This window comes from Miniopterus natalensis, chromosome 10 (genome assembly GCF_054644295.1).
Source record: "Miniopterus natalensis isolate mMinNat1 chromosome 10, mMinNat1.hap1, whole genome shotgun sequence".
NCBI lineage: Eukaryota > Metazoa > Chordata > Mammalia > Chiroptera > Miniopteridae > Miniopterus > Miniopterus natalensis.
Genome location: NC_142090.1, coordinates 13499123 through 13523972, shown reverse-complemented (window position 1 = coordinate 13523972; position 24850 = coordinate 13499123). Strand labels below are relative to the sequence as shown.

The window sequence follows — 24850 nt, the reverse complement described above, 5'->3', positions numbered from 1 at the left end:
TGAAAACACTCCCTGCTCAGGTAAATGGAAGCCCCAAGTAGCAGTTGGCAGTAGCTTTTGGCAGCCTCCTTTCAGGAGTGGGAAGGTATATTGTCTGTAGTTTTCCTTAAAGTAATTTCATTTGTACCCTAGGGGTGCTTGGTTAACAGTTTTGAAGTAACTACCCCTGGGGTAGTTAGTTAACATTTGAAAGATCCTAATCAAGATTCTATACTCCAGAGGCAACTGGTGCATCAGATCTTGCTCTCTGAGTCTGCACCGGTGGGTATATTAATGAGAATAAAAGATGTTATGTAATTTTTTCACGGTGAAATGAATGGTATTTAAGATACATAGTTGACCAAGTGCCTCCATTGGGACAAGATTGGAGAATAAGTATTGGTGAGGCCAGCAACCTCCCAGTCTAGGTCTAGAGCTTGATTTGGTCCTGTGCTTACAGCCCTGGAAGAATTTCCTCAAGTCACCTGGCCAGTGAGCCTAGGTCTCTGTAACCCTAGTGGGCCAAATCCCACCTGCTTGGTCTGCTTTTCTACCCAGAGCTCATTGGACACACACTCTGGCTGCACTCATTGTTTGCATTTCTTCTTATTTTAAAAAATGTCTTTATTGATTTCAGAGAGAGGAAGGGAGAGGGAGAGAGAAGGAAAGAAACATAAATGATGAGAGAGTCATTGACTGGCTGCCTCCTGCAGGCCCCCCACTGGGGATGGAGCCTGAAACTAGGAATTGAACCTCAATCTCCTGGATCCTAGGTCAATACTTAGCCGCTCAGCCATGCCAGCTGCGCTCGTTTGCGTTTCTTGTCTACACAGGTATTACTCTCAATTTTGAGCCAGGCTATGTTTTTTAATTTCTTAATTTATATTTTATATCCAATAGTGTTTTTTTAAGTAGATTGTATATCTAAAGTATGAATTTATTGTAACATTTTGATCAGAAGCACAAGAATTATTTTGGTGTTACTTTCTTATTATTTTCTGCTTGAGAATATTGTCTGTATTCTGAGTCTAGGTTCCCATCTGTGGGGACAGTGTGGTGGATATGTAATCCTGATACGTTAGTGGTTTAATTAGGCTTGGTGATTTTTTGAAGGCTCCTTTTTATATTGAATTCTGTTCAATAGTGGCAGACGATTCTCTTGTGTAGTGATAATGTTCTTGAATACATGCAAATTATGTAGGCCAAAAACATATATGTTATATAACTTGGGTACTGTGTATAATGTAAGGAATGACATCCACCAGCAATTTCTATAGTAAACATTACTATTATTTTTTATACCTTATTTAACACATGTAAGTAGAAATGATAAATGAATATAGCATATTCAATAAAAATTAGTGTTTTACCAGAGCCCTTGCCTCCTGCAATTTGATGACAGATGTATATAAGTATGGCATATGTTACCAATCTTTTCTTCCCAAGTTTACTATGAAGAAGAAAGCAGCCTGGCTGGGCAAGGCTCAGCAGTGGAGCGTCAACTTAGAATCCAAGAGATCACAGTTTGATTCCTGGTCAGGGCACATGCCTGGATTGTGGGCTCTTCCCAGTTGGGAGCGTGCAGGAGGCAGCCGATCAATGACGGCTCTCTCATCATTGATGTTCTATCTCTCTCTCCCTCTCCTTTCTTCTCTCTGAAATCAAAGACATATTTTAAAAAAGAAAAAAAAGAAAGCAGCCATGGACTGGTCTAGATCGCTTTCTGTATTCACTGGGAAACAAAGAAGTAGTTTTCTTTTATAAAATATTTACCTGCATAAATGGATCATTCACCTTGTTCATCCGTTTTTAAAATGGGCTATCTATAATATAGGCATACATAATCAGCTATAGGCCTAGTAATCAGAGATGTATAGATTTACACTGTAGTTATTAGAATCATGGAATTGTAGAGCTTGAAAGGAACGTAGGTATCCTCTAGTTAAATATTTCCTGAGTCCTAAAGTGTCTTAGTTAAATCTCCTTCAGGATTCCATGCTTAACTTCAACCACTGGCATGATTTACGCCCACTTAGATGTGGATGTATAGGTACATATGCATGCCTGTCTGCCTCTCTGTCTAATAAGAAACAGTTGGGGTCAATAGGATTTTAGTAGAAATAAGTGGTTAAGGGACATGAAAGCCTTTTAATATTTAGCACTGTTCTATCAGTGAAAGTCTAAAAACCAGGTTCAAGAAATCCTCACTTAAGATACTCAAAGAAAAAAAGAAGATACTCAAAGCAGAAATATCAAAGTTAAGAAATTGGGAAAGGGAGTAAAGTACTTCGATTTTTTAAGGTGTTCTAAAACCCACATATGAGTACATATTATAGCAATATAGATACCAGGGAATGATCTGAGGGGTTTAGTAGTTTGGAAATCGCTACATTTTGTCCTAATTGTGGTGTGAGGCCTTACTGAATTTCAGCTAAATTACTTTTGTACAAGGCTTTTTCTATAAAGCACCAATAACTACCTGACATCACAGGGTTTTTGTGATTATTAACCCTGTGATTATTAGACTAGTCTTCATAGTTGATTATACTATCCTTTTAAATTGCCTTTTAATTTTCAGCTGATGTAAGTAAAATAGATAATATAAGTTAATTAATATGGATCTGTTCTGTGTTTATGCTCTAGGAGATTTCAGGAGACAAACAGATAGATAAGGTTCCAAACAAATGTGCCATTTGGGGCTGTGGCATTTTATTATGCATACTTTGCATATTTGTTATTTCTAATAGGCTATCTATCATATTGGTGTGCATATAAGTAGCTATATGCCACGTAATCTAGGGGCTTATTGATTTAAACTTCATTTATCTCATCACCGATCACTCTTGCTGCAGGTGGCCCTTTGCATGGTCCCCTTTGTGACTTATTTGCCCTGTTTTGTGAAGATCATTTTGTCCCAGCTAAATTTCTGTCTTTCTTTTTTTTTTTTTTTTAAATATATCTTTATTGATTTCAGAGAGAGGAAAGGAGAAGGAGAGAGAGAGACAGAAACATCAATGATGAGAGAGTCATTGATCGAGCCCGCAACCAGGCATGTGCCCTGACCGAGAATCGAACCCCGATTGCCTGGATCCTAGGTCGACGCTCAACCACTGAGCCACGCCCGGCCTGGCCCAGCTAAATTTCTATTGCTTTTCTCCTGCCTGAAGTTCTGCTTATCTTTTTGCTTCATTTTCCCCTCTAACAGGTTGAATTTAGATGGCCCCTCAGCTGCTAAGTACTTTTCTTGCTTTTGGGGTTGGTCTTACAGGATGGAGTCATTTTGTCGCCTGAAGGTGTCTAGTTCTTTATGCATAAAACAAAACTGGCAGCTAAAATGTGTATTCTTGAAATGTCACTTTTTGAAATATCAATGACTTTTTTGATTTGCCATCAAAATTGATTGGCGTGTGATCTTTAGAGGTGTAAGGCTTCATGGGTCTACTTCCAGTTTACAAGTATTAGATTTTAATTTAAGCACCAGGCCATCAGGTGCCTCTGTGCTCTAAAGAAAACCATATGAATTTGGTTGTTTATGTTCTCTCTCTCTGTGGGCTTCAAGAGTCCAGTGAACCTAAGTACGACAACGGCATCACCGGTAAATACACAGAGGACTTACTTTAGATGAAGCTTGTATAAGTAATTATGTCATTATATAGCTTTGGTTCATACTTAAGGGCATTTTATAAGTTGGGAGCAAAAAACAGGACTGAGGAGAAGATCCTGCATGTCATCCGGGGTAGAGGTTTTAGAAAGTGCATGCTTTCTAAGTGTGTGGTTATAAGGACACACCACACACTGGGACATTTTCATTTGGGGAACCAAGTAGACAGATTCCAGCGCATTCCAGAGGTGCTGAACCGCCCAGACGGCGCTTGTTGTACAGCTGAGCTTGGATCTGCTAAAGATGAATGTGCACATTCTTTCAGAATGTCACGTTTTAAACACGTTCCAGGTGTTTGGGGAGTGGAGGCGAGGGGAGGATGGGGAAAACTTAACTAATAGGGCCCATATTTAACCTTGCACTCACTGTTGCTTTGTCTGTCTTAATCCAGCCACTTGTAAAATGAGAGAATTATTTTTAGGCCAGAAGTTTTCAACTTGTGCTGCTTTTTGCAGTTGTGACGGCTCTGAAATCTTAGAAGTGCTGTGTATGTGTGCATTAGTTTGAGGGAAGGGCCTGTGGATTTCAGTAAATAACAGAAGTCTCAGATTCCAGTCCCACCCTCTTCCCAAGTTCTCACAGGGTTGAGCACACTGTTCTAGACTGCTCCTTCCATTTCAAAACCTGGCAATTTGGATGAAAGCTGTTGTCTAAAGACCTACAGAGACTATTGACATATACAGTTCTCAGGAAACGTCCATGTATTAGCAAGACGAGACTTCGGTAGATAATAATGTTATGGTAGACATATGTTTAAAGAAAAATTGGGTGTTTTTTGTATTTATGAAATACTCTTCATTATCTTTTCCTCAAAGTTTTGTCTCACTTGTATGCATTGTTTTTGCTTTATTTTTCTTCATCTCTTTTATCATTTGTTATAATTTTATCTTATTTACCTCTTCTACATGTATTTGTAAATGTCTTTATATCAAGCTACTTATCTCTTCTAACTAATAAAGTGGAATTTGAGACTACGGTTTGTCTCTTTAGAATTCTTATGCCAAGAATGGCATTTTCTAAACAGTGAGTGCTTAATAAATGTCACAGACTGACTTGTTCTGGAACAAGTAGTCTATGGAAACTTCCCATGGAAATTTGCTTCCTTGCTTTTAGTTGTTTATATCTCTTATTTCTAACCAATGGGCATAGTTCGAAGAATGTGCTGTTATTTTGTGATCTTAGATAGTTACTATGTAAATAATTTGATTACAACTATAAATCTTTAATTTAATTAATTTATTTTTATTTTTAAATTGATTTTTAGAGAGAGAGAGAGGAAGGGGGAGGCAGAGAAAGAAACCAATGCAATAACCAAACTTCCATCCGCTGCCTCCTGCCTCCTACTGGGGATCGAGCCCACAACCTGAGCATGTGCCCTGACCAGGAATAGAACCAGCAACCTTTCAGCGCACAGGACGATGCCCCACCACCCGAGCCACACTGACCAGGGTTTCTCTGACTTCTTCAAGGGAATAATCAAAGCAGTGATCTCATTTATTAGGTTCATTCTGTTTTTGACTTTTGTAATGGAATCTGTGTCTATTTTTTACAGCGAGGGAGATAAATCTACAGGACATCAAGGAAGATTTGGAATTGGATCCAGAGGAGAACAGTGTTCTTTTTATGGGCATCCTCATCAAGGGGCTAGCCAAACTGAAGAAGACCCCAGAGACAGTTAAGGCCATCAAAGAACGCTTGGAGCAGGAGCTCCAGCAGATTGTGAAAAGGTCTACAACCCAGGTGGCCGACAGCAGCTATCAGAGGGGAGAGAACCTCACTGTGGACAACCAGCCAAGGTAGATGGGATGCAGTTTGTGTTCTCAATAGCTATTGTACCTTTTCTAGGGTGGGAGGTGAGTAATTATTTTCTTTTGATGTTAATTCTCGAACGTGGGATACTATGGTCCATACAAACTCAGATGATGAAAACAGCTTGAATAGGTATAATTCAGCTGGATTGTGACATAGCTGTGAAGTTTCAAAGCGTTTTGTCCATACGCAATTGAAAGAGTGAAGCAATTATTGGATATTTACTAAGTACTAAGCAGAATTCAAGGCAATTTGTACATATTATCTCATTTAAGTTTCACTACAGCTTTATGAGCTACTTATTAGGACTCAAAACTTACACTTAGGGAAATGGGGACTCAGAGATTAAGTAATTAAGTAAAGGTCACAGAGCAAGTGGCTGATCTTGAAGTTGAATGCAAGTCCATGGTCCTTCTTGTATCATGTTCCCTCTTTTAATATGGGGTGATATTTGTCAATAGGCAAATCAGTCTCAGGAATTACTGTATCTATTTAAAACAACTTATAGTATTTGGATTTCACAATTCTTGTTTCATAAGGGAAAAATTGAAATTGCACTCTGATCCAAACTCTTCCTTGACTGTCATACACTGGAGATCATGTCTGCCAAGCCAGAGTTTAGGGCACAATAGACTAATGTCATCTGATTGTGGGACAAGGTATTGAAATGGAGGCTTTCCTAGAAAATCCAGGATTCACTCTACACAGGTCTCTGCTCCTACCCCCAGCCCTCTGCATACACCAGAAATGGTCAAGGCAGGGATTGGCATGTAATTTGATCTGAGAGCTGAGGGCACCGTAGAGCATAGCTTACTTAGTATAGAATTCTTCACATCCTTTAAATTAAAAAGAAGTAATGCATTCTATTTTCATCTTTATATCTTTTGTACCTAAATAACATTAATTTTAATTATACTTTAAAACTTTTCAAAAATTAATTCCCTTATGAACTTCATTCAAGAGTACAATTGTTGAAGAAACCACCTTTCTTCCCTCCCCTGCCACAGACTATTTCAGGGCACATGTTGTGATGAGCATGGATTTTGGAGTCGACCAGACCTGACTTTGAATGCCAGCTCTGCCATCTGAGGAAAATAACACCTGTTTTATAGGGTTGCTGGCATTAGATGAGGTTATGGTTAGAGCTTAGTAGGGTAGTGCCAGTAACTGCTATTACGTGCATATGTGTGTATATGAATACACACGTTTATTTATTCTTGTTTTTTTCCTCAACTTCCATAGTTTTTGATTATGCACAGTGTGATCCAGAGAAGCTGGGAACTGAACTTTTCTTCTTTCTTTGCCTGGATTTCCTTGAAGACCTTTTGCCTCCTTACCAATGAACACACCAGAATTCCAGTTCGCTATTTGCTCCAGTGCTGCGAGTCCCTAGATGAATACACTGAACTTACATAGGGAAATGACATGACTGTAGTATATATCGGAAATAAAACTAAGGACACAGATCAGTACCCTTCCTGCAGATCTCATTAACAGTGCCCTTAAAAGCAATGCGTCTTTCAAAGGACTGTGACCTCTTCTTCTGCTCCCAAGCCCCTTGCAGAAATCACCAGCGGCAGTCGCAAGAGTGGAGGTAGAAATTGAGCATACCGCCCCTGGAAATAATAAATGTTTCTGAGGAATGAGTCAGCAGGAGGGTTTTTCTTTTCTCAGTTTTGTTTTTTTTTGTCAATATTTTAAAGGCTTTTGTAGGCAGCGTACCTTGGACACTAGCAAGTGAACAAACAAGCTGCCTATAACATCTCATTTTATAAAATGTGCAAATCTGAAATTTTGGGCCTAAACTCTTTAAGATAAAATTGTCAAATATTTGGGGTGAACAATTAAAAATTTTTTTAAAAATTAAACTTATTGGGTGACATTGGTTAATAAAATGAAAGAGGTTTCAGATGTTTAGTTCTATAATACATCATCTGTATTTTGTATTATGTTTACCACCCAAAGTCAGATCTTATTCCTTTACCATATATTTGACCCCTTTACCCTTTACTGCCCACCCCGACTCCCACCTCCTTTCCTTCAGGTAGTGAACCACTTTTTGGAGATCAAAGATTAAATTCTTGGATGGGATTCCAAGTGACTGATTGATAATTTTGAGCTCTTCTGTGGTGGCTATGTGCCATCAAATGCTTTATAACTGCCCAGCTGGTGCCACTCAGTGGTTGAGCATCAACCCAGGAACCAAGAGGTCACCTGATCGATTCCCCGGCAGGGCACATGCCTGGGTTTCGGGCTCCACCCCCAGGAGGGGCTGTGCAGGAGGCCGCCGATCGATGATGTTTCTCTCTCATCAATGTTTCTGTCTATCCCTCTCCCTTCCTCTCTCTCTAAAAAATCAATAAAAAGCAAACAAAAGCAGTGCAATACTTTTAAAAACAAACAAGTGAAAACAAAAACACTCTTTATGAACCATTACTACAAGGCATCTTATGCTAAAGATGTAAGAATTTGTTTTTCTTATAGAAAGTTGAAACATAGCCATAAAGATCCGTGATTCTTCCTTCTCTAACATGCATATTCTCCCCCTCCCCGCCAATGAAAGAACCTATTCCAAGTCATTAGTATATAAATGCTACTCTGAGACAAGACACCATTTCTGTAACTTTATCTAAAAGTTTCGTTGTTCAACCTCATCTTATTAAATATATTCTGGTTGTGATGCATTGCAGGCTTCTTTTCATTAGTCTTTATGTAAAGAGAATTAATGTTGTATGCTATTCTGCTAGAAAAGTAAAAGGAACCAAGCTAGAACTCTGTCTTGTTTTCACTTCCCACAGAGCCAGTATACTTTCACAGTGAGTTTTAAAAAATCACTTCGGTGATCCACTTATTATTTTATTTTATTTTTGACCCCTAAGCTGTCTAAACTAAAATTTCCCAAAATATCGTGGTCTGTTTATAGGAGAAATACTTCATCACTCATAACCTGTCTAGTGCCTGTGTAACCCTCTGCTTACTATTGAAGGAAAATATTCAACTACTGTTGTTGCCAACTTGATAAACGAGATTGTGTGCTTTGCTGACCTCCCAGAACCACCTGCAGCCCATCATGTCCTCAGAAAGACAGGCAGTGTCTTCAGTTTCAGATCTTCAACTCCTGCTGCCTGATCATTGATCCTTTCCCCAAATCTAGCTCATGAGCATTTTCATATCATTTTTGTTTTGAAGAAGCTGGAAGAAGTTCTTTAATATTTAACAAATAAGAAAAGCATGAAGAAAAGACAGAAGAAATAATATCTCAAAGGTGCGACATGAAGAATATGGAAGAGAAGGAATGTGGGAGAGAAAGAATTGGCATGTGTGAGGCAACTATGCCATCTGTTTAAAAATGGTCCTGTTTAAAAGTCAAGACACAAAATTCATGGCAGGGGAGGTGCTGGAGGCCTGTTCCACTTTGGTAAAACGCTTGGTCTTGAAGAGGGCAGAAAGTGTTGAATGAGTTGGAGTCATGGCTGCCAGAGAGAGCTCTTTCCTTTTTGGGAGGAAACCATTTCAAAATGTTCCTTGATCTCTCTAGTGAATGAAAGAAAATTAAGTGTCTGATAAAAAAGAGAATGTTGCATGTTCTGTGCTTACTGTTATATTGAAGAAAGGTTCATGGAAACATGGAAAGAAATATACTTTGATGCTAAAAGTAATTGTGTTTGGTTAGTAAGGTTGTATGTTTTATTTCCCACTCAGTTTTGCAGCTGTTAAATTATAGTGGAATAGAAATTCATTGTTTAAGAATTTGAAGTATTACTCAAGTTATTTTAATCAGAAGAAATGATTAAAAATGAAAATGCGTATTGGGGGTATCAGTATGGAAAAATGTAATATCTGTTTGCAGACCAACTGGATCATGTTCATTACATTACTTTTTATGACATATGGGTGTATCTGTGTGTGTGTGATTATTTTCTGACTGCTCCTGGAATGGAAGCTTCAAGAGAAGAGATATCTAGTTTGCCTTGTTCAGCACCATATCTCCAGAATCTAGCACAGTGCCCACCTGACCCATAATAATATTTGTTGAATGAAAGAATGAATTTTACATATATTTAATATCTATCTGCCATGGACCAAAAATTGGATCAAACATAAGGTCTCTACTGTTACTGAGTTTAAAGTCTAGAGGGGAAGAAAGGCATTAATCAGAGGCCCCCGAGATAAGTATATTACAAGTTGTTTTAAGTACTGTGGAGGAAAAACAAAGTATGCCATGAGAGCATATAATCATGGGGACCTTAGCTGGTCAGGTAGGTGTTTTTTAAAAAAAAATGAAGACAGATTTTATTGTTGTTTTATACCAGTTGTAGTTATTGAGCTCCCTTTATATGATAGCATCTACCAGTGAACTAGCCATTTTTCTAGTATGTTTGTTTATTGATATGCAGGAATTTTTTATATATTAAGACAGTTAGTTCTTAGGTATTTATATTGCAGTTTCCCCCCAGCTTCTCTTTTGCCTTTATGATGTCTGACCATTAGACATTTTTTATTTTTATGAGGCTATATTTATCAGTGTTTTCTTTTATAGCTTTGGGGTTTTGTGTCAAACTTAGGACTTCTCCACTCTTAGATTATAAATAAAATTTTCCCAAACTTTCTTCTAGTACATTGTTAATATTTATATTTTTGATACATCTGAAATCTGAAGGAATGGCTACACTACTTCTAAACAGACATAACACTCAGTACACTGTATTGTAATGGACTGTATACCCCCTTTATTTCTGCCTCCTATGTGTCTGTCATATAATTGATTGTCAGTGTTAGCTAAGTGAGTGCTGAATAATTCTTACAATGGATCATCTACTTTATTATAGTCATGGTTTTTTTTTCAAGGTTGATATTTGCCTCATTTCCTGAATTTTTTTTTCTGGTTTCTCAGTCCATGAAGGGTGTAGTTTGTAGAAGTACATTGAATTATTGCTCTAAAAGTTGAAAAAAATATATTTAAAAAATTCAGAATCCAGAACTCAGAATAAAGGCATGCTGTTGTAATAGGGGAGTCTTACAAAGTGGTTTTATCTATGAGAAAGTCTAAAGACACATGGGCCAGTGTTAGCTTTGTGGTACAAGTAGAACATTTATGAAAACAGAAATAAATGAAATATTTCTCATGACTTCTTTAGACCTGTGGCTAGAGTCAGGCATGTGTTTCTTTTTCAGATATATAGTATTTTCTTCCATCTTTTCTTTCTCTATTATTTACTCTTCTCCCTGGTGTCTGAAATGTGGGATTTTGTGGAATCGATCATTTTATTTTACGGAAACGTCACTGAAGAACAGTTCTGAAGCAAGATCAAACATTTGTTTTTGTGGCTTCTCGTGGCCATTCCCAAACACTGAATGTAGCACCTGGACATGCTTGGAATCAGGAAGGGCCTTGATGCAATTTAGATGAATAGTTAATTTGAATCAAAGCAAGCAGGGAGCAAGTAAATTTGACTTCAGAGATTTTGATTCCATTTGATTAAATCTCTAGTTTTGATTACATGTATCAGTGAGAACATGCTTTAAATACACCCAACTATTAAGTACTGAAGGGTATGAATAAGATGAACCAGGGACATATAGAAGAAATTTCACTGTTCCTCAACTAGAATATATCCCCTGCAGCTTTACTGAAATACTTTTAGGACAAATGAAAGGAATTAATTCTTTGCATATGGGACTTATTGCACCAGTTGTTAGCCGAAATATGTAATTCATTATCATGGAAGGCGGTACTGATCCCAAATCTATGTACTTTCTAGTAGACTTACATAAATTAATTGATGATAGCCTCATAATATGTATATCAGGTGAATTAGTAAAGTCGGTAATGTTTATAGCTCTTTTGTAAACATGAAGTTGGATAGCTGTCTTTTTGACTGTATTGTCCTTTGGTTATAGTCTCTAGAGAACGGGGGCTTGGCTGAATTTGCTAGAGGTCTTACTCAATATTACTTTTCTTAAATCTTTGTTTTGTATTTGTCAGAGTTAAAGAAAACTCTGCTTTTGATTTCTCTCGTTTTGCATACTACAGCAGGTTCAAATGCAAGATTGGACCAGTTAAGGGAACAAAAAGTAAAACCTAGTCCATGGGTTCTTTTTGATGACATTATTTAGGTGTCAGCCTTCAAGCTGCATCAAAGCCGACTTCTCTGTTTGGCAGATAGTGGGAGCTGCTTTAGGTCTTGCCATTTTGTGCACTTGTTGGTGCCATAATCCAAAAGGTAGTCCATGTTCAAACTGACACGGAATCTTTCATTGCAGAAACACACAAACAAAAACTTGTGTCAGGTGAAATTCTTCCCTCGGTATGTTTAGAAGTGGTGTCAGATATGATTAAAACACCCTTGTGTGTATCTCAGGATGTATTTCATATCTTCTGGGCTCCTCTAGTTCCTGGCCCATTTTATTGTGGTCTCTAGCCAGATTGAACTATGAGGGGAGTTAACTTTGTGTTTGCAGCCTGATTTAGGAATGGGCACACATTAAATGCCCAAGAGGTTTAATGAATGAATAAGTAAAAGATGCAAAGAAGATAATTTTTAATAAGAGGATTTTTTGTTGAATTAAAAAAAAAATCTCAGCACTGCTTACAGTGAGGTCTAAGGATCAACCCCACCAATGTCACTTGAGAGTTAGAAATGCAAATTACCCCTGTGGGGGAGGGGTGATTGAATTGTAATCTGGTTGCAGGGCCCATAGGAATGTATGCTTGAGATGATTCTTATGCATGCTAAAGTTTGCAAACACTCTTTATAACATCACAGACATCACAGAGTTTGCAGTTTTGTAGCATTTATGCTTCGCAAAGCAGTCTGCCATCTGGTGTCTCACCTGAGTGAGCCTCACTCCTGGCCTCATCACAGGTAGGGGCATTATTATTAATCCCAGATTTACCCAGGGAAATGTGAAAGCTGAAATAATTTGACAGTTCACAAAGCTTGGTGGCAGTGGAATTAAGAGTAGTCGAAGTAGTCTCTCTCCACCATGTAAGTTTGCTTTCTGGCTCATAAAAAGATGACGTTCCTGACTCGCTTCCTGGGCTGATTCTGTTTTTCCTCTGGAGGAGGGCATTATCTGCACTGACTTGTTCATTCTCCCACTCACACCCCCCATTGTGATTAGTGACAGGCCTCCCTGAGATAGCTGGACATGTTAAGAAGTCTGACCAGCAGCCACAGAGTAGATGGATCTTAATTAGCTCAGCTGAGAATCAAACTCATGACTTCGATTCCTACACAGCTCCCCTAGAGACCTTGTACATTCTTGTATTAAAACTAATATACAACTAAGAATATTCCCCTAAAATCTTAACTTTTGTTTTCTCTAAGAACTGGATTTATGGATAATTTTTTTAATGTTCTACTATGAGGAAATACTATTTTTGGAATGGGGGAAAGCTCCCCCCTCCAGCTTGATTGACATATAATTGACATATAATACTGTGTAAGTTTAAGGTGTACAATGTGTTAATTTGATACACTTACATATTGCAAAATTCTGACCACCATAGGATTAGTTAATACTACTGCATCACCTCACATAATTACCATTTCTTTTTTTTGTAGAATATTTTAGTAGAATATTTAAAATCTACTCAGCAACTTTCAAGTATATAGTACATCATTATGCTGTACATTAGGTCCCCGGAACGTATTCATCATGGAGTTGGAAGTTTGTGCTCTTTGATCACCATCTCCCCATTTCTTCCACTCCCCTAGCCCCTGGCAACCACCATTCTAGTCTCTCTGAATTTTTTATTTTTTTATAGTTTTTTAGATTCCACATGTAAGTGGTATCATATAGTGTTTGTCTTTCTTTCACTTATTTCACTTAGCATACTGCCTTCAAGGTTCATTCATGTTGTCAAACAGTATAGCGCACCGTTCTTTCTCACGGCTGAAGAACATTACATTGTATATGGTGTATGCCATTCCTCTGTCCATGGTCACTTAGGTTGTTTTTTATCTTGGCTATTGTAAGTAATGCTGCAATGAACATGGGAGTGCAGATAGCTCTTTGAGATCCTGTTTTCATTGCCTTTGGATCTACACCCAGAAGTAGGATTGCTGGGTCATTTAATAGTTTTTACTTTTTGAAGACATCTCCATACTGTTTTTCATAGTGGTTGCACCAGTTTACACTCCCACCAACAGTGCACAAGGTATCCTTGCCAGCTCTCATTTGCTGTCTTTTTGATGACAGCCACTCTAGCATGTGGGAGGTGATATGTCACTGCGGTTTTGATCTGCATCTCTCTGAGGATTAGTGCTGTTGAGCACCTTTCATCTACCTTTTGGCCATTTGTGTGTCTTCTTTTGAAAAATGTCTGTTCAGTTCCTCTGCTCTGATTGGATTTGGGGGTTTTATTTGGTTTTGAGTTGTGTTAGTTCTTTTATATATTGAATTATTAACCCCATAGCAATACATGATTTGCAAATATGTCCTCACATTCCATAGGTTGCTTTTCACTTTGTTGATGGTTCCTTTTGCTGTGCAAAAGCTGGTAATGTGATGTAGTCCCACTTACTTATTTTTTCTTTTTGTTATCTTTGCTTTTGTTGTCAAATCCAAGAAATCATTGCCAAAACTGATATCAGGGAGCTTATGCCTATGTTTTCTTCTAAGACTTTTATGGTTTCAGGTCTTATATTCAAGTCTTTAATTCATTTTGAGTTGATTTTGTATATGGTGTCAGAATAATCTTTTGCATGTGGTTGTCCAGTTTTCCCAACACCTTTTATTGAAGAGACTATCTTGGGAAAGGCTTATGAGAGAATGATACTAAAACTTTAGTTAAAAGAAAGGAGGCTTGGGTTTATTTTGTAATTGCAGTCATTAATTTGCTACATGTTAAAATGAGAAATTCATTCGCAGTAATCCCTTCGGAGTTCAGAAACTGAGCAGGAGAGGCTGACTTGGCAAGTCGAGAAGTGGCACAGGAAGGAAATGACTGGAGCCAGGACCCAGTTTAGTCTTCTTTTTATTTTTACTGTGTTTCATTCTGTGTTGCTAATAGTTTTTTCCTGTTCTTTTCACAGTGCAGATGGAGAATTAGTCAGCACTCCTGAAATAGTTACTTCTTTTTACATGAAGATTGTTATTAATAAGTGGTGAAACTTATTTATACTTCTTAAAAGTAGGTATTAGATAACCTTGAAGATTAAATGGGATCTGTGTACTGTTTGAAATGAAGAATACTAGGTCAGCCAAGCTTATTAGGAAAATGTGTATGTGAGATATAGGCATGTAAAACTAAGACCATTTGGTATGAAATAACAATTTCTTTCAATTTTTCATGTAAAATCTAAGCTCTGATTTTAGTATTTTCCTATCATTTAGCGGGTGGGGAACGTCTGGCCTGCAGGCTATACAGTGCCCATGAAATCATTTGGTCTGGCCCTGCCAAGGTAACCACAGGTGGGACTTGAAATGCAATAAATCTGGGAGCTTTATTTCATAGCTAATTTTTAAGTTGATAATTATATATGGCCCACGAATGATGTTATAAATATCCGTATGGCCCTTGACAGATAAAAGGTTCTCCACCCCTGATTTGGAGCTAGTGGTGGTGGTGGTAGTAGTAGTAGTAGTAGCAGGGAAATAGATACTCTGTGGTTATTGCCTTTGTCTGTCAGTGAGGAAATGATATTAGGGTCTCAGCAGGTAAGTGGTAGAGCAGAACTTACTTTCTTCCTTGTGTGTGTGTCTTTACTTCGTGATCAAGTAAGACAGCCTCTTGGCTGCAAACATGGATTTTCCAGCCAAATGACTAATCCAGGGTTTCCTGGATGTTAAATTTAGATCCAAATAGCCGTATCTCACCTTAAAAATTAAACATTTTTCACAGCTCGATAACACCGCTTTATACCATAGACATTTCTTTTCTTGTGCAATTGTGGCAATTAATTTCTTCTTCTTACCTCTTTGCCTTTTTCCTGGTGGCACTTGAGGATGAGACACATAGGGATGGCTGCGGAGGGAGGTTAGTAGAAGACCCGGGAGCCTAAGGAACATTTTATTTATATCTATAAAAAAGCTGTTTTTAAAATTTGCCAGGTAATTGGATTTAAAGAACAAATACTTTCTTCATCTTGACACTTTTCTTTTTTCTTTTTACATAAAATAGATTTATTACAGTATTATTAAAGTTAGCTCTGAATGCATGTATCTTTCAGCTTGTAACTATACTTCTTTTGGTTGTCATGTTTAGGCTGATAAGGTTATCTTTTTGAGAGATAGTTTTGTGTGAAATATTTTTTATTGTGGTTTTCTAATGTATGAACTCATTTCCTCACCATTTATTATCTGTCATCAGGTCTCTACCTCTCCCATCTACTGGATCTCATTTTTCCCCCTTTTCTTGTTTTTAGAGAGGAAGGGGGAGAGAGAGAGAGAGGGGGAGAGAGGGAGGGAGAGAGAGAGAAACATCAATGTGAGAGAGAACCACTGATCTGCTTCTCCTGAATGTTCCCCGACCAGGTATAAAACCTGAAACCCAGGCATGTGCCCTGCACGGGAATTGAATCCCCCACCCTTCGGTGTGTGGAGTGATGCACCCAACCAACTGAGCCGCACCTGCCAGGGCATCATTTTTTTCATTCTTTCATTTAACAAATACTCATTTATTGCCTATCAGGCTCTGGATATCATGACAAGTACTAGAACACAGTGATAAGTCAGACACAGTTCTTACCCTCAACAAGTTTACAGTCTAGAGGGGGAGAGGCAGGGACTGGAGGAAAGGAGACTAGTTGGGTGGCTGTTCTAATAACCCAGGGGAGAGATGATACCTGAATTAGCAAAGTCACAGTGGCAGTGGAGTGAAGTCGCCGTTGGAGAGACGGCGAAGAGGTAGAAGTAGAAGTTGGCTGTTGATTGGATTGGAGGGAGGAGGGAAGTGAGGGTGACCTGCTGCGGGAGTGGTGCCGCTGCCTGACTTAGGGAACATGGGGAAGGAGCTGCGGGAGGAATATGATGAGCTCCATTGAAGACATGTTGAGTGTGAAGTGTGTAGCTTGGGAGCGATCTGGCCGCCCGAAGGTGTTGGGCTGTGGTTAGCAGGTGGATAACTGAGGACGCAGTGCTCAGTGAGCTCCCCCGAGAGCGCGAGGACAGGAGAGTCCGCAGCAGGTACAGAGGAGGCTCCAGCCGAGCAGCCAGAGGTGGGAGGGCGGCGGAAGAGCGGTGCCTGGGGGGGAGGGGGGGACACACGCGACACAGCTCTTACCTGAGTAAGGCCAGGGAGTGTCTGCTAGGCTGGGCCATGTAATTGAGGCTCTGGCAAGACCTTTTCAGTAGAGCGCTATAGGGGTAAAGACCTGCTTGCAGTGAGAAGGTGTGGACAGTTTGCTTCATGCTCTCTAGGCTTGGTTTTCCTAGCATCCTGCAGTGCTGATCAGTACTGAGCTCTTTGCCTTCGTTTCTTACATTGCTTCCTTTCCCCCAACACTCCTTAAAAGGAACAGCCTCCAAAATGGAGTCCCTTTGTTCTCTCTCTGAGCTTTGCGTTTCTTGTCTGTAAAATGAGGGTAAAAGTGGTACAGCGGGCCCTGGAATAACTTTGCGTCCTTGAAAGCGCTTTGGTATAGTGTTAATGGGATGCATAGGAACTTGACTCTGGATTACACCGAGTAGCCCGTGGTACAAGTGGGTTCATTACATGTCGTTTTGTTTCACGTTCCCGAACCCGTCAATGATGCTGTGAGGACTTACTGAACCTTCCTCACAGGGTTGTTCCTTTGGTTAGATGAGATAATCCGAGTCCAGCACTTCGCACTCTGCCTGCCATGTTGTGTCAGTGAGGCTGTTGCTGACGTTGACATGGCGTCTCTGTTGTCATCCTCAGCGTGTCATTGTTGTCTTCGCCATCATCATCATCATTGTCCTCGCTTCAGTCCTACTGTGATCCCTTCTGTTGCAACAGCTTTAGGCGCCAGCCCCATGCAGAGCTTTCCTAGCACTGCCGCCCTACATTGCTCATTTCTTTACTCTCGATTTGGGCACCCACAAACTTTGACTGAATGCTTTTTCCATTATGGGCACTGGCTATGTGTTAGGGTAAAGGGTGGTTATGAGGAAGCATAAAACGGGGCCCTGTCCTCACTTTCTGGCCCAGGAGGCCACGCATGTCACTATAGTGTCACTTTTTGCAGTCCGTTGTGCTCATCTGGTTTTGTTTTGGAGGAGTTATTGAGTCACAGAGGAATAAAGGCACTGGCTCTTAGTCTGTGAATTAGGCCTCTTTTAGTTATAAGTAACAAAAACCCAACTGCGACTACTTTAATTAAAGAGGCAGTTTTATTGGAATGGTATTGGTGTATCTTATGGAACATAAGCAGGATTTTACTAACCAAGTTGAGGGAAGGCAGAGATGAAGCTGGGCCATGGAACCATCTGGAGTGCCTCTTATATTTGCCTTTAAAAATTTTCAGTAGATGGTAACTATTAAAGGTTCATAAATAACAGTTTACTATTATTTTGAGTGCGTTTTTATTATACGTTCACATATCATTTTTCACTTGATACAATCAATTTATGATTAGGGAATTTGTATTTGAGGAACTGGAGATCTGGAGAAGTCCTGTGGCAGATTGAAGGGCTCATGGCTCCTCTTCAGAGGCCTGGTGTCAAGTCTCGGTTTCCGACAGTCCTTTGTATTGGCATTTATACCACTTTGCCTTCCCAGGATTAGTATTTCCTTTCACCACCTGTGATGTATTGCATATTATACCATACTATTTTCTGACTCTTGAAATAACCTCTGTGTGTGTGTATGAATGTGTTATTGTCATCTGAAGGGTAGAAATCACAATTAATTGAAATTCTAATCACTGAGGTTCTTAGGCTTATTCCCATATGAGGTTTCCTGTTTTTCAGTCCAGTTTAAGGCACCACCTAGTAACTGAATGATTCTGCCTGCTCTGTTGTGTTTTAGATCAATGGTGAAAACCTGCAGCCTAAGGATTTAAGTACCTGAGCTGATGGCACTGTAATGTTTTATTTCTTCTTCTATTTGTTTAATACTTTGTGGTGGGAGTGGCATGGGGAGTGATTCTCATGGGGCTGTGTGTGTTTAGTTCATCCTGAGTGCATCTGCAGCTAAAAGTAAACCCTTGTTTTCTCAGTCTGGCGTGGTGTGGGCAGATGAATATTGACATGTTCCCGTCACTTTAAATGGGGCCAGACTCCTGCAGATTCCTGTTCAGTTTGTGTGAGTGAGTCCTAATCTCTTTTCTTCTTTGATGCATCAGGAGAGTCCTCTTTCTTTCCCCTTTTCTTTTTCAAGGAGCATATGTTGGTTGCGGAGTGTGTGGTTGACTTCGCTTTCTTTCTGTTACTGGCTGTTCACTTGCCCCTGTGCTGCCTTCAGCTTCCAGTTTCCTCTGAAACCCTCTTGCCAAGGCCAGTGGGACACGACGGGTTGTAAATCTCTCTCTTTACCTTACCCGACTTCGGTGCAGCCTTTGACTCCGCTAGTGCTCTCTTCTCCTTTGTCTCCTAAAGTTTTCTCTCCTGGCTCTCTCCTCCCTAGCTGCTTCCTACCCACCTTGTCAATGCTGCTATTTCAGGAGATGCTGGCTCTGGCCCTTGCTTTTCTTTTTTCTTGCTCTGCGTCTTATCCTTGTGTGATCTCATCTCTCAAATATTTCCCACTTTTCAAATTTCCAGTACTGGTGTCTCTCCTGAGCTCCAGACTTGCCCATCCAACAACCTAAGTACATAGCACCTTAAATGTACCATATCCAGACCTAAGCCCAACACCACTCCTTCCAGATTTCTGTCCTTAATTCTCTCTCTGTCTCAGGAAAGGTGACATCTTCCTCAGAGTTGGTCAAGCCACAAACCCCGTCAGAGGGATCCTGACTTGCCTCTCTTGAATATTCTGTTACCTTCACTAGTTCTGTTTATTTTCTAATTGGACCCTCCTGCAGTTCTGTGAGGCTCCTGGAACAGGTATTAAGTAATACTTTGATTTTACAGACTGAGCACTTAGTCTGTTGAGAGAAGTTGAGAGATTTTGTTTCATAATGAAAGGGTTAGGAATGATCAGTATGGGGAAAGAATGTGAATCTTTTGTTTCTTACAGATTACTGGTATTAGAAGGAAAAACAAACAAAAAGTGGCCCAAAAGAGAACTACCATGTCCTGGCAACAGGAATCCGAAGGAATCGGGTTTTTGTTAGCCTTCACTTTTTGAGGCAGCAGATAGATTCCTTTTTCCGCTGTTCCATGTATTTCCTTTTCACTACAGGGGAGGTGTTGGGCTCTCACTCTCCCCACTCAGAGCCGCAGCTGATGGTTTACAAAAAAGAGATATATTGAGATATAATTCACCTGCTATATAATTCACCCATTGGAAGTTTGCAATTTAGTGTTTTTTAGTTTATTTACAGGATTGTGCAACTATCACCACTGTCTAGTTCTGGAACATTTTTGTCTCCCACCCAAAACAAATCCATATGGTTTGGCAGTCACTTCCCACCCACCTAAGTAACCGCTAATATATTTTCTGTCTATAAATTTGCCTTTTCTGGATATTTTATATAAATATAATTATACAATATGTAGTTTTCTGTGATTTTTTTCACAGCCTGTTTTCAAGGTTCATCTGTGTTCTAGCATGTATCGGTACTTCATTCCCTTTTATAGCCAAATGAGATTCCATTGTATGACTATAGCACCTTTTGTTTGCTTGTTATTTAGTTGATGGAAATTTGACTTGTGTCCACTTTTATGGTTTTACTATAATTTAATATTTTCTATTTTGAATAATGCTGCTGTGAGCATTTGTATACAAGTTTTTGTGCACATATATGTTTTCATATCTCTTGGGTATATACTAGGAATGAGATTGCTGTGTCCATGTAATAACTCTGTGTTTAAGGGTTTGAGGAAATGCAAACTGTTTTCCAAAGCAGCGGTACCAGTTTATGTCGCAGCAGCACTACATGAGAGTTCCAGCTTTTCTGCTTCCTCACCAACACTTGTTATTGCCTGTCTGTTTGATTATAGCCATCCTGGTGGGTTGGAGTGGTATCTCATGGTTTTGATTTGCATATTTCCGGTGGCTAATGATGTTAAACATCTATTTGTTTATTGGTCATTTATATTTTTTTTTTTGGAGGAGGTAGCTACAAATGCTTTGTTCATTTTTAAATTCGGTTATTGTCTTTTTATTGCAAGTTTAAGAATTCTTTAGATATTCTAAATAGAAATGCTTTTTCTGATATATGATTTGCAAATATTTTCTCCCATTTTGTGGGTTGTCTTTTTACTTTCTCGATGGAATCATTTGTAGCACAGAAGTTTTTAATTTTGATGCAGAGCTGCGGGTTTATTCCTCTTGCCATGATCATGTGATGATAAGGCAGAGGAGAGCTTCCCTCTCTTTGGAACGGCTGGATGCTCAGAGGAGACAGGCAGCAAGTGGAACCTCACCCATTCTGCCCGTCTCTCCTTTATCCCTCCGCGCAGTGTCCCTGGGCTGTGGTGGTCTGTCTTGGCTTTGATCCTCTTGGAGTGAGGGAACTGGCGCTCTGTCAGCATCGTATGGAGAGATTGCTACTTCTGTGGTGTTAATAGATAGCACGGATCTCACCGTACACCTCGCTTCCTGCTAGGTCTCTTCTACACAGAGCACTGCCCCTGGTTGCTGAGTCGGTCTTGTCCTTGAGTGGCGGCCACGGTATGCAGTCACGAGCTTGGTGGCTGGGGCGATGGCCAGGCAGCAGCACCTTCCATCCAGAGGAGCCCCTTCTCTTCAGTGCCTTCTGCTTCACTGCTGGCCTACAGGCCTGTGCCCAGACCTTCATGCCTTTGGGAAGCTGGACACCACACCAGTGTGCCCCAGGCTTCTGAATGTCGTGGACAATACGGTTTCAAAGACATTGGAGTGTGACGTAAGGTTATGGAGTTTTAATTTGTCACAGGGGGACATTTGGCAATGTAACTGCCATCATGAGAGAAAGGACCGGATTCTCCTGCTAAGAGAGTACAAAAAATATGAAACTAAGTCTCTTTACCTTCGTGAAAAGTCAGTCTGTGGTCCCATTTTTCTTATTTTGCTGCATATCACTGAAAAACACGTTACGGATTTTGGGAGCTGCAGGGATACATAGTCAGCAAAAATCTTTATTTGGAAAGTAGGACCATCACTTAGTCAAGTATTAACTCTGTGTGATACCAAATACCAGTTTTATACAGAGTACTTCTTATATTTAATTAATTATTTTGACTGCTATGTGATAATTGAGTAGCTCTCCAATAGCACAGATGAGAAAGAAGACTTGCTTTAGGTATTTGTGCATGTAAATATGAATTGACCTTTACGAAATTTAAAAAATCACCATTCCAAAGGCAGGATGGCTTTTACTTACAAATGTACTCTGTAAATTCTGGGTTATGTGTATTCTAGATTGGGAGCGCTACATACATTTTTATTGATTCTGTCTCTTCTAAATTAAAATGTCAAATACATGTTAGGGTTTTATCATAAGACAGTTATTGGCCGTCACGTTAGCACATTAATTATAATAATTGGTCAGTAAAGAAGCCAGAGGAATAGATAACATGCTGTATGTTTTGATGAGATTGTAGTCATAACCTCTAATTTATGGTAATAGGATCTTATTAATTGACATTGCCGACAAGCTCTTTTGCTTTCCTTTCCCCCTTTCCAGGTTAGTTTATGAATCTACTTAGGAACTATGAACTGAGAGCCACACAATATGCAATAAAAGTCACATTCCATATCTTCTGCACTTGTTGTGGTATACACATTAAATTCATTCAGCATAATTTGCTGGTCTCTCTTCTACGTGCTGAGTGTACAGAGATGTATAAAGTAGTGTCCACACTGAAAGACTGAGATGGAGAAGGGGGGTAGAATGTCTGTGTATAAATAAATGTGACTCGAAATAGTTGAATCACATATGGGAGCCACAGGTGGTTAAATTCCTTAAAAGTGGGATAAAATACTATACAAATTGAGAGGAGGAAGGAGGATTCCCAGCCTGGGCCGTCAGTGATACTGTGCGTCTCAGTGGTGGAGGAATCCCTTTGTGTCCATGCTGTAAAGCTCTATACCGTCTCTGAACAAATGTCTGTGTTCTAGAACTAGAGAGAGAGGGAGGTGGCCAGATGCACTGGCAAGGGAGTCAACGTTTGTTCTAGGCCCAGCTGCCTTGCAACCTCATTTTGTGTCCTTGAGTCTATAAAATTGATGTAATAATATGTGTCCAGCATTTCTCACCGTGACAAATGAGATAATGCGGATGACTAAGCTGCTCCCTGTGGTGAAAGTCAGATTGCTTGGCAGGCGCATTTTTTTTTTCCAGGCAACTTACACCATGCATTTGAATGGTAGTAAGCATAGCTTTCCATGACTAAACCGATCGGCATCCTTACCTAAGTGCCCAATTTATTGCTAGGGAGTAGCATATTCCGTGTGACATCTGAACTGGCTGAAGAATTGCCTGAATTCCTTGGAGAAACTGCTTAAGAATATAGAGCAGTGCGATTGTAATCATTAAAATATGTTAAAAAGGAAACAAATTTTTATTGAGCTGGTTCTGCTGGTTGAGGAACTTTACAGTTGGTTTTTTAATTCTTACATCGTTTCTGTTTTATAGTAGAGGAAACTAGGGCTTAGATATGTTTTCAAAAAAGTTTCTTTGTTTGAAGTCAAACTGCTGAAATCTAATGTGCTGTTTGCATGGTCATTTTAGTTTGGTGGCTCCCTTGCAGGTCATTGTAAGTCATCTTTGGGTGTATGTTTTAATGTGATTTATTTATTTGATTTCTTGGCTAGGTTACTTCTAGAACTTCTGGAGTTGCTGTTTGACAAGTTTAATGCTGTAGCCACTGCTCACTCTGTGGTCCTGGGATACCTGCAGGACACCGTCGTGACCCCACTGCCTCAGCAGGAAGATGTCAAACTGTACGACATGGCAGATGTGTGGGTGAAGATCCAGGATGTCCTCCAGGTATGGTCTTTCAACAAAGGGTGCCATCTCCTCAGAGTAACAGGTTAGAACAACAACACAGAAATTAGCAACCTCAAATATTCCCTAGTCATAAACAGAGGGAGAAAGGAATGTTTCTATTTAAAGGTGATGCTGCTGACCTCATGAACATCTTTTACCTTTTAGAAAACTTCTTTTACCAGACTTTAAAATTAGGAGATGCCTAGTACCTAGCAATTAAGGATTTGCAGTATTTGGCTTTCTGTTGTAAGGTACTTTACTTCACTGTAATTAGTCATATATCAAGAGTTAATATTAAAATGTTCTTAAACACTATTTTATAAACATATATGTAGCTTAATTTTATGACCATTTTCCTGCAGTCAACTCTTGCATATATTGGGTAAATGACAGGTCAAGAGCTTCTTTTGAGATGAGAATAAATCTATAAGTATAAATGTATCATTTTGATTCATTTGGTTAAGATTGGAGAAATGATATTACTGTTTGGTGTGATGCTACAGAGATGGTATTTAGAAATTTTATTATATTTTCTCTCCATACACCAGGAAAACATATTTGATTTGGCCGGATGAAAATTAGAAATACAATTAAGAGTCAACTGAAACAAATTTGACATAGCTAAATAGAAATGTCTTGGTCAAATAGTACCTACTAATATGAAAAAAATTAAGAATATGTAGACAATTGAAAAATATAACTGTAGGAATGAAATTACTTGCATGGCAAATAGGAGTCTTGCAGGAATAAATAAATCATGATGGAAAATTGTAGTTATTTTTGACAGTATAGACCTGTTCCTGGTGGAATGAATGATTAATTCTTGGTTATTCATTCATTAGACATTTTTTTGGATTAAGTCAGTGCGCTTTATTGATGGTTTAGTAGAAAGGATATGGATTGCAACTATGTTCCCTGAGGGTTTTTTTTTTTTTTTTTTTTTTGCCGCTCTCTCAATTACTATATGCCTGTAGTAGGTACTTGGTGAATATTTGTGTATTGAATAAAATATCTTTATTGTTGAGAATCTGGTTACTTAACATTTTATATCTTAGTTTGCTAGTCTGAGGCTTGCTAATCTGAGGTATGATGTTTAAAGTAAGTTGTGTTAAGTTCAGAATGTGTATTTTAAGCCCTACAGCAAAACTAAAATTGTAAAATAGATGTATAGGTAAAAAGTTAGTAAAGGGGATTAAATTGAATAGTAAGTAAATATTTGATCTAAAAGAAAGCAAGAGAGGAAAAATAAAGATAGAATGAATAGAAAACAAATAGCAAGATGTTAGGCTTATACCAACCATATAAATAATTATATTAAATGTAAATGAACTAACCACTTCAGTTAAAAGGCAGAGTTTAAAAACACTAAGAACAACAATAACAACCATGTTATTTATGAAATGCATTTTATGTC

At 39.0% G+C, this 24850-nt stretch overlaps 1 protein-coding gene across 1 annotated transcript in view; it reads left to right on the top strand.

Moving 5' to 3' along the window:
• Positions 1-24850, top strand: part of EXOC4 (exocyst complex component 4) — a 643616-nt gene that overhangs the window by 70978 nt on the left and 547788 nt on the right. The window contains exons 6-7 of the mRNA XM_016222252.2: positions 5193-5436; positions 23262-23436. Of these exons, the coding sequence (XP_016077738.2) occupies positions 5193-5436; positions 23262-23436 (419 nt within the window). The remainder of the gene's footprint in view (positions 1-5192; positions 5437-23261; positions 23437-24850) is intronic.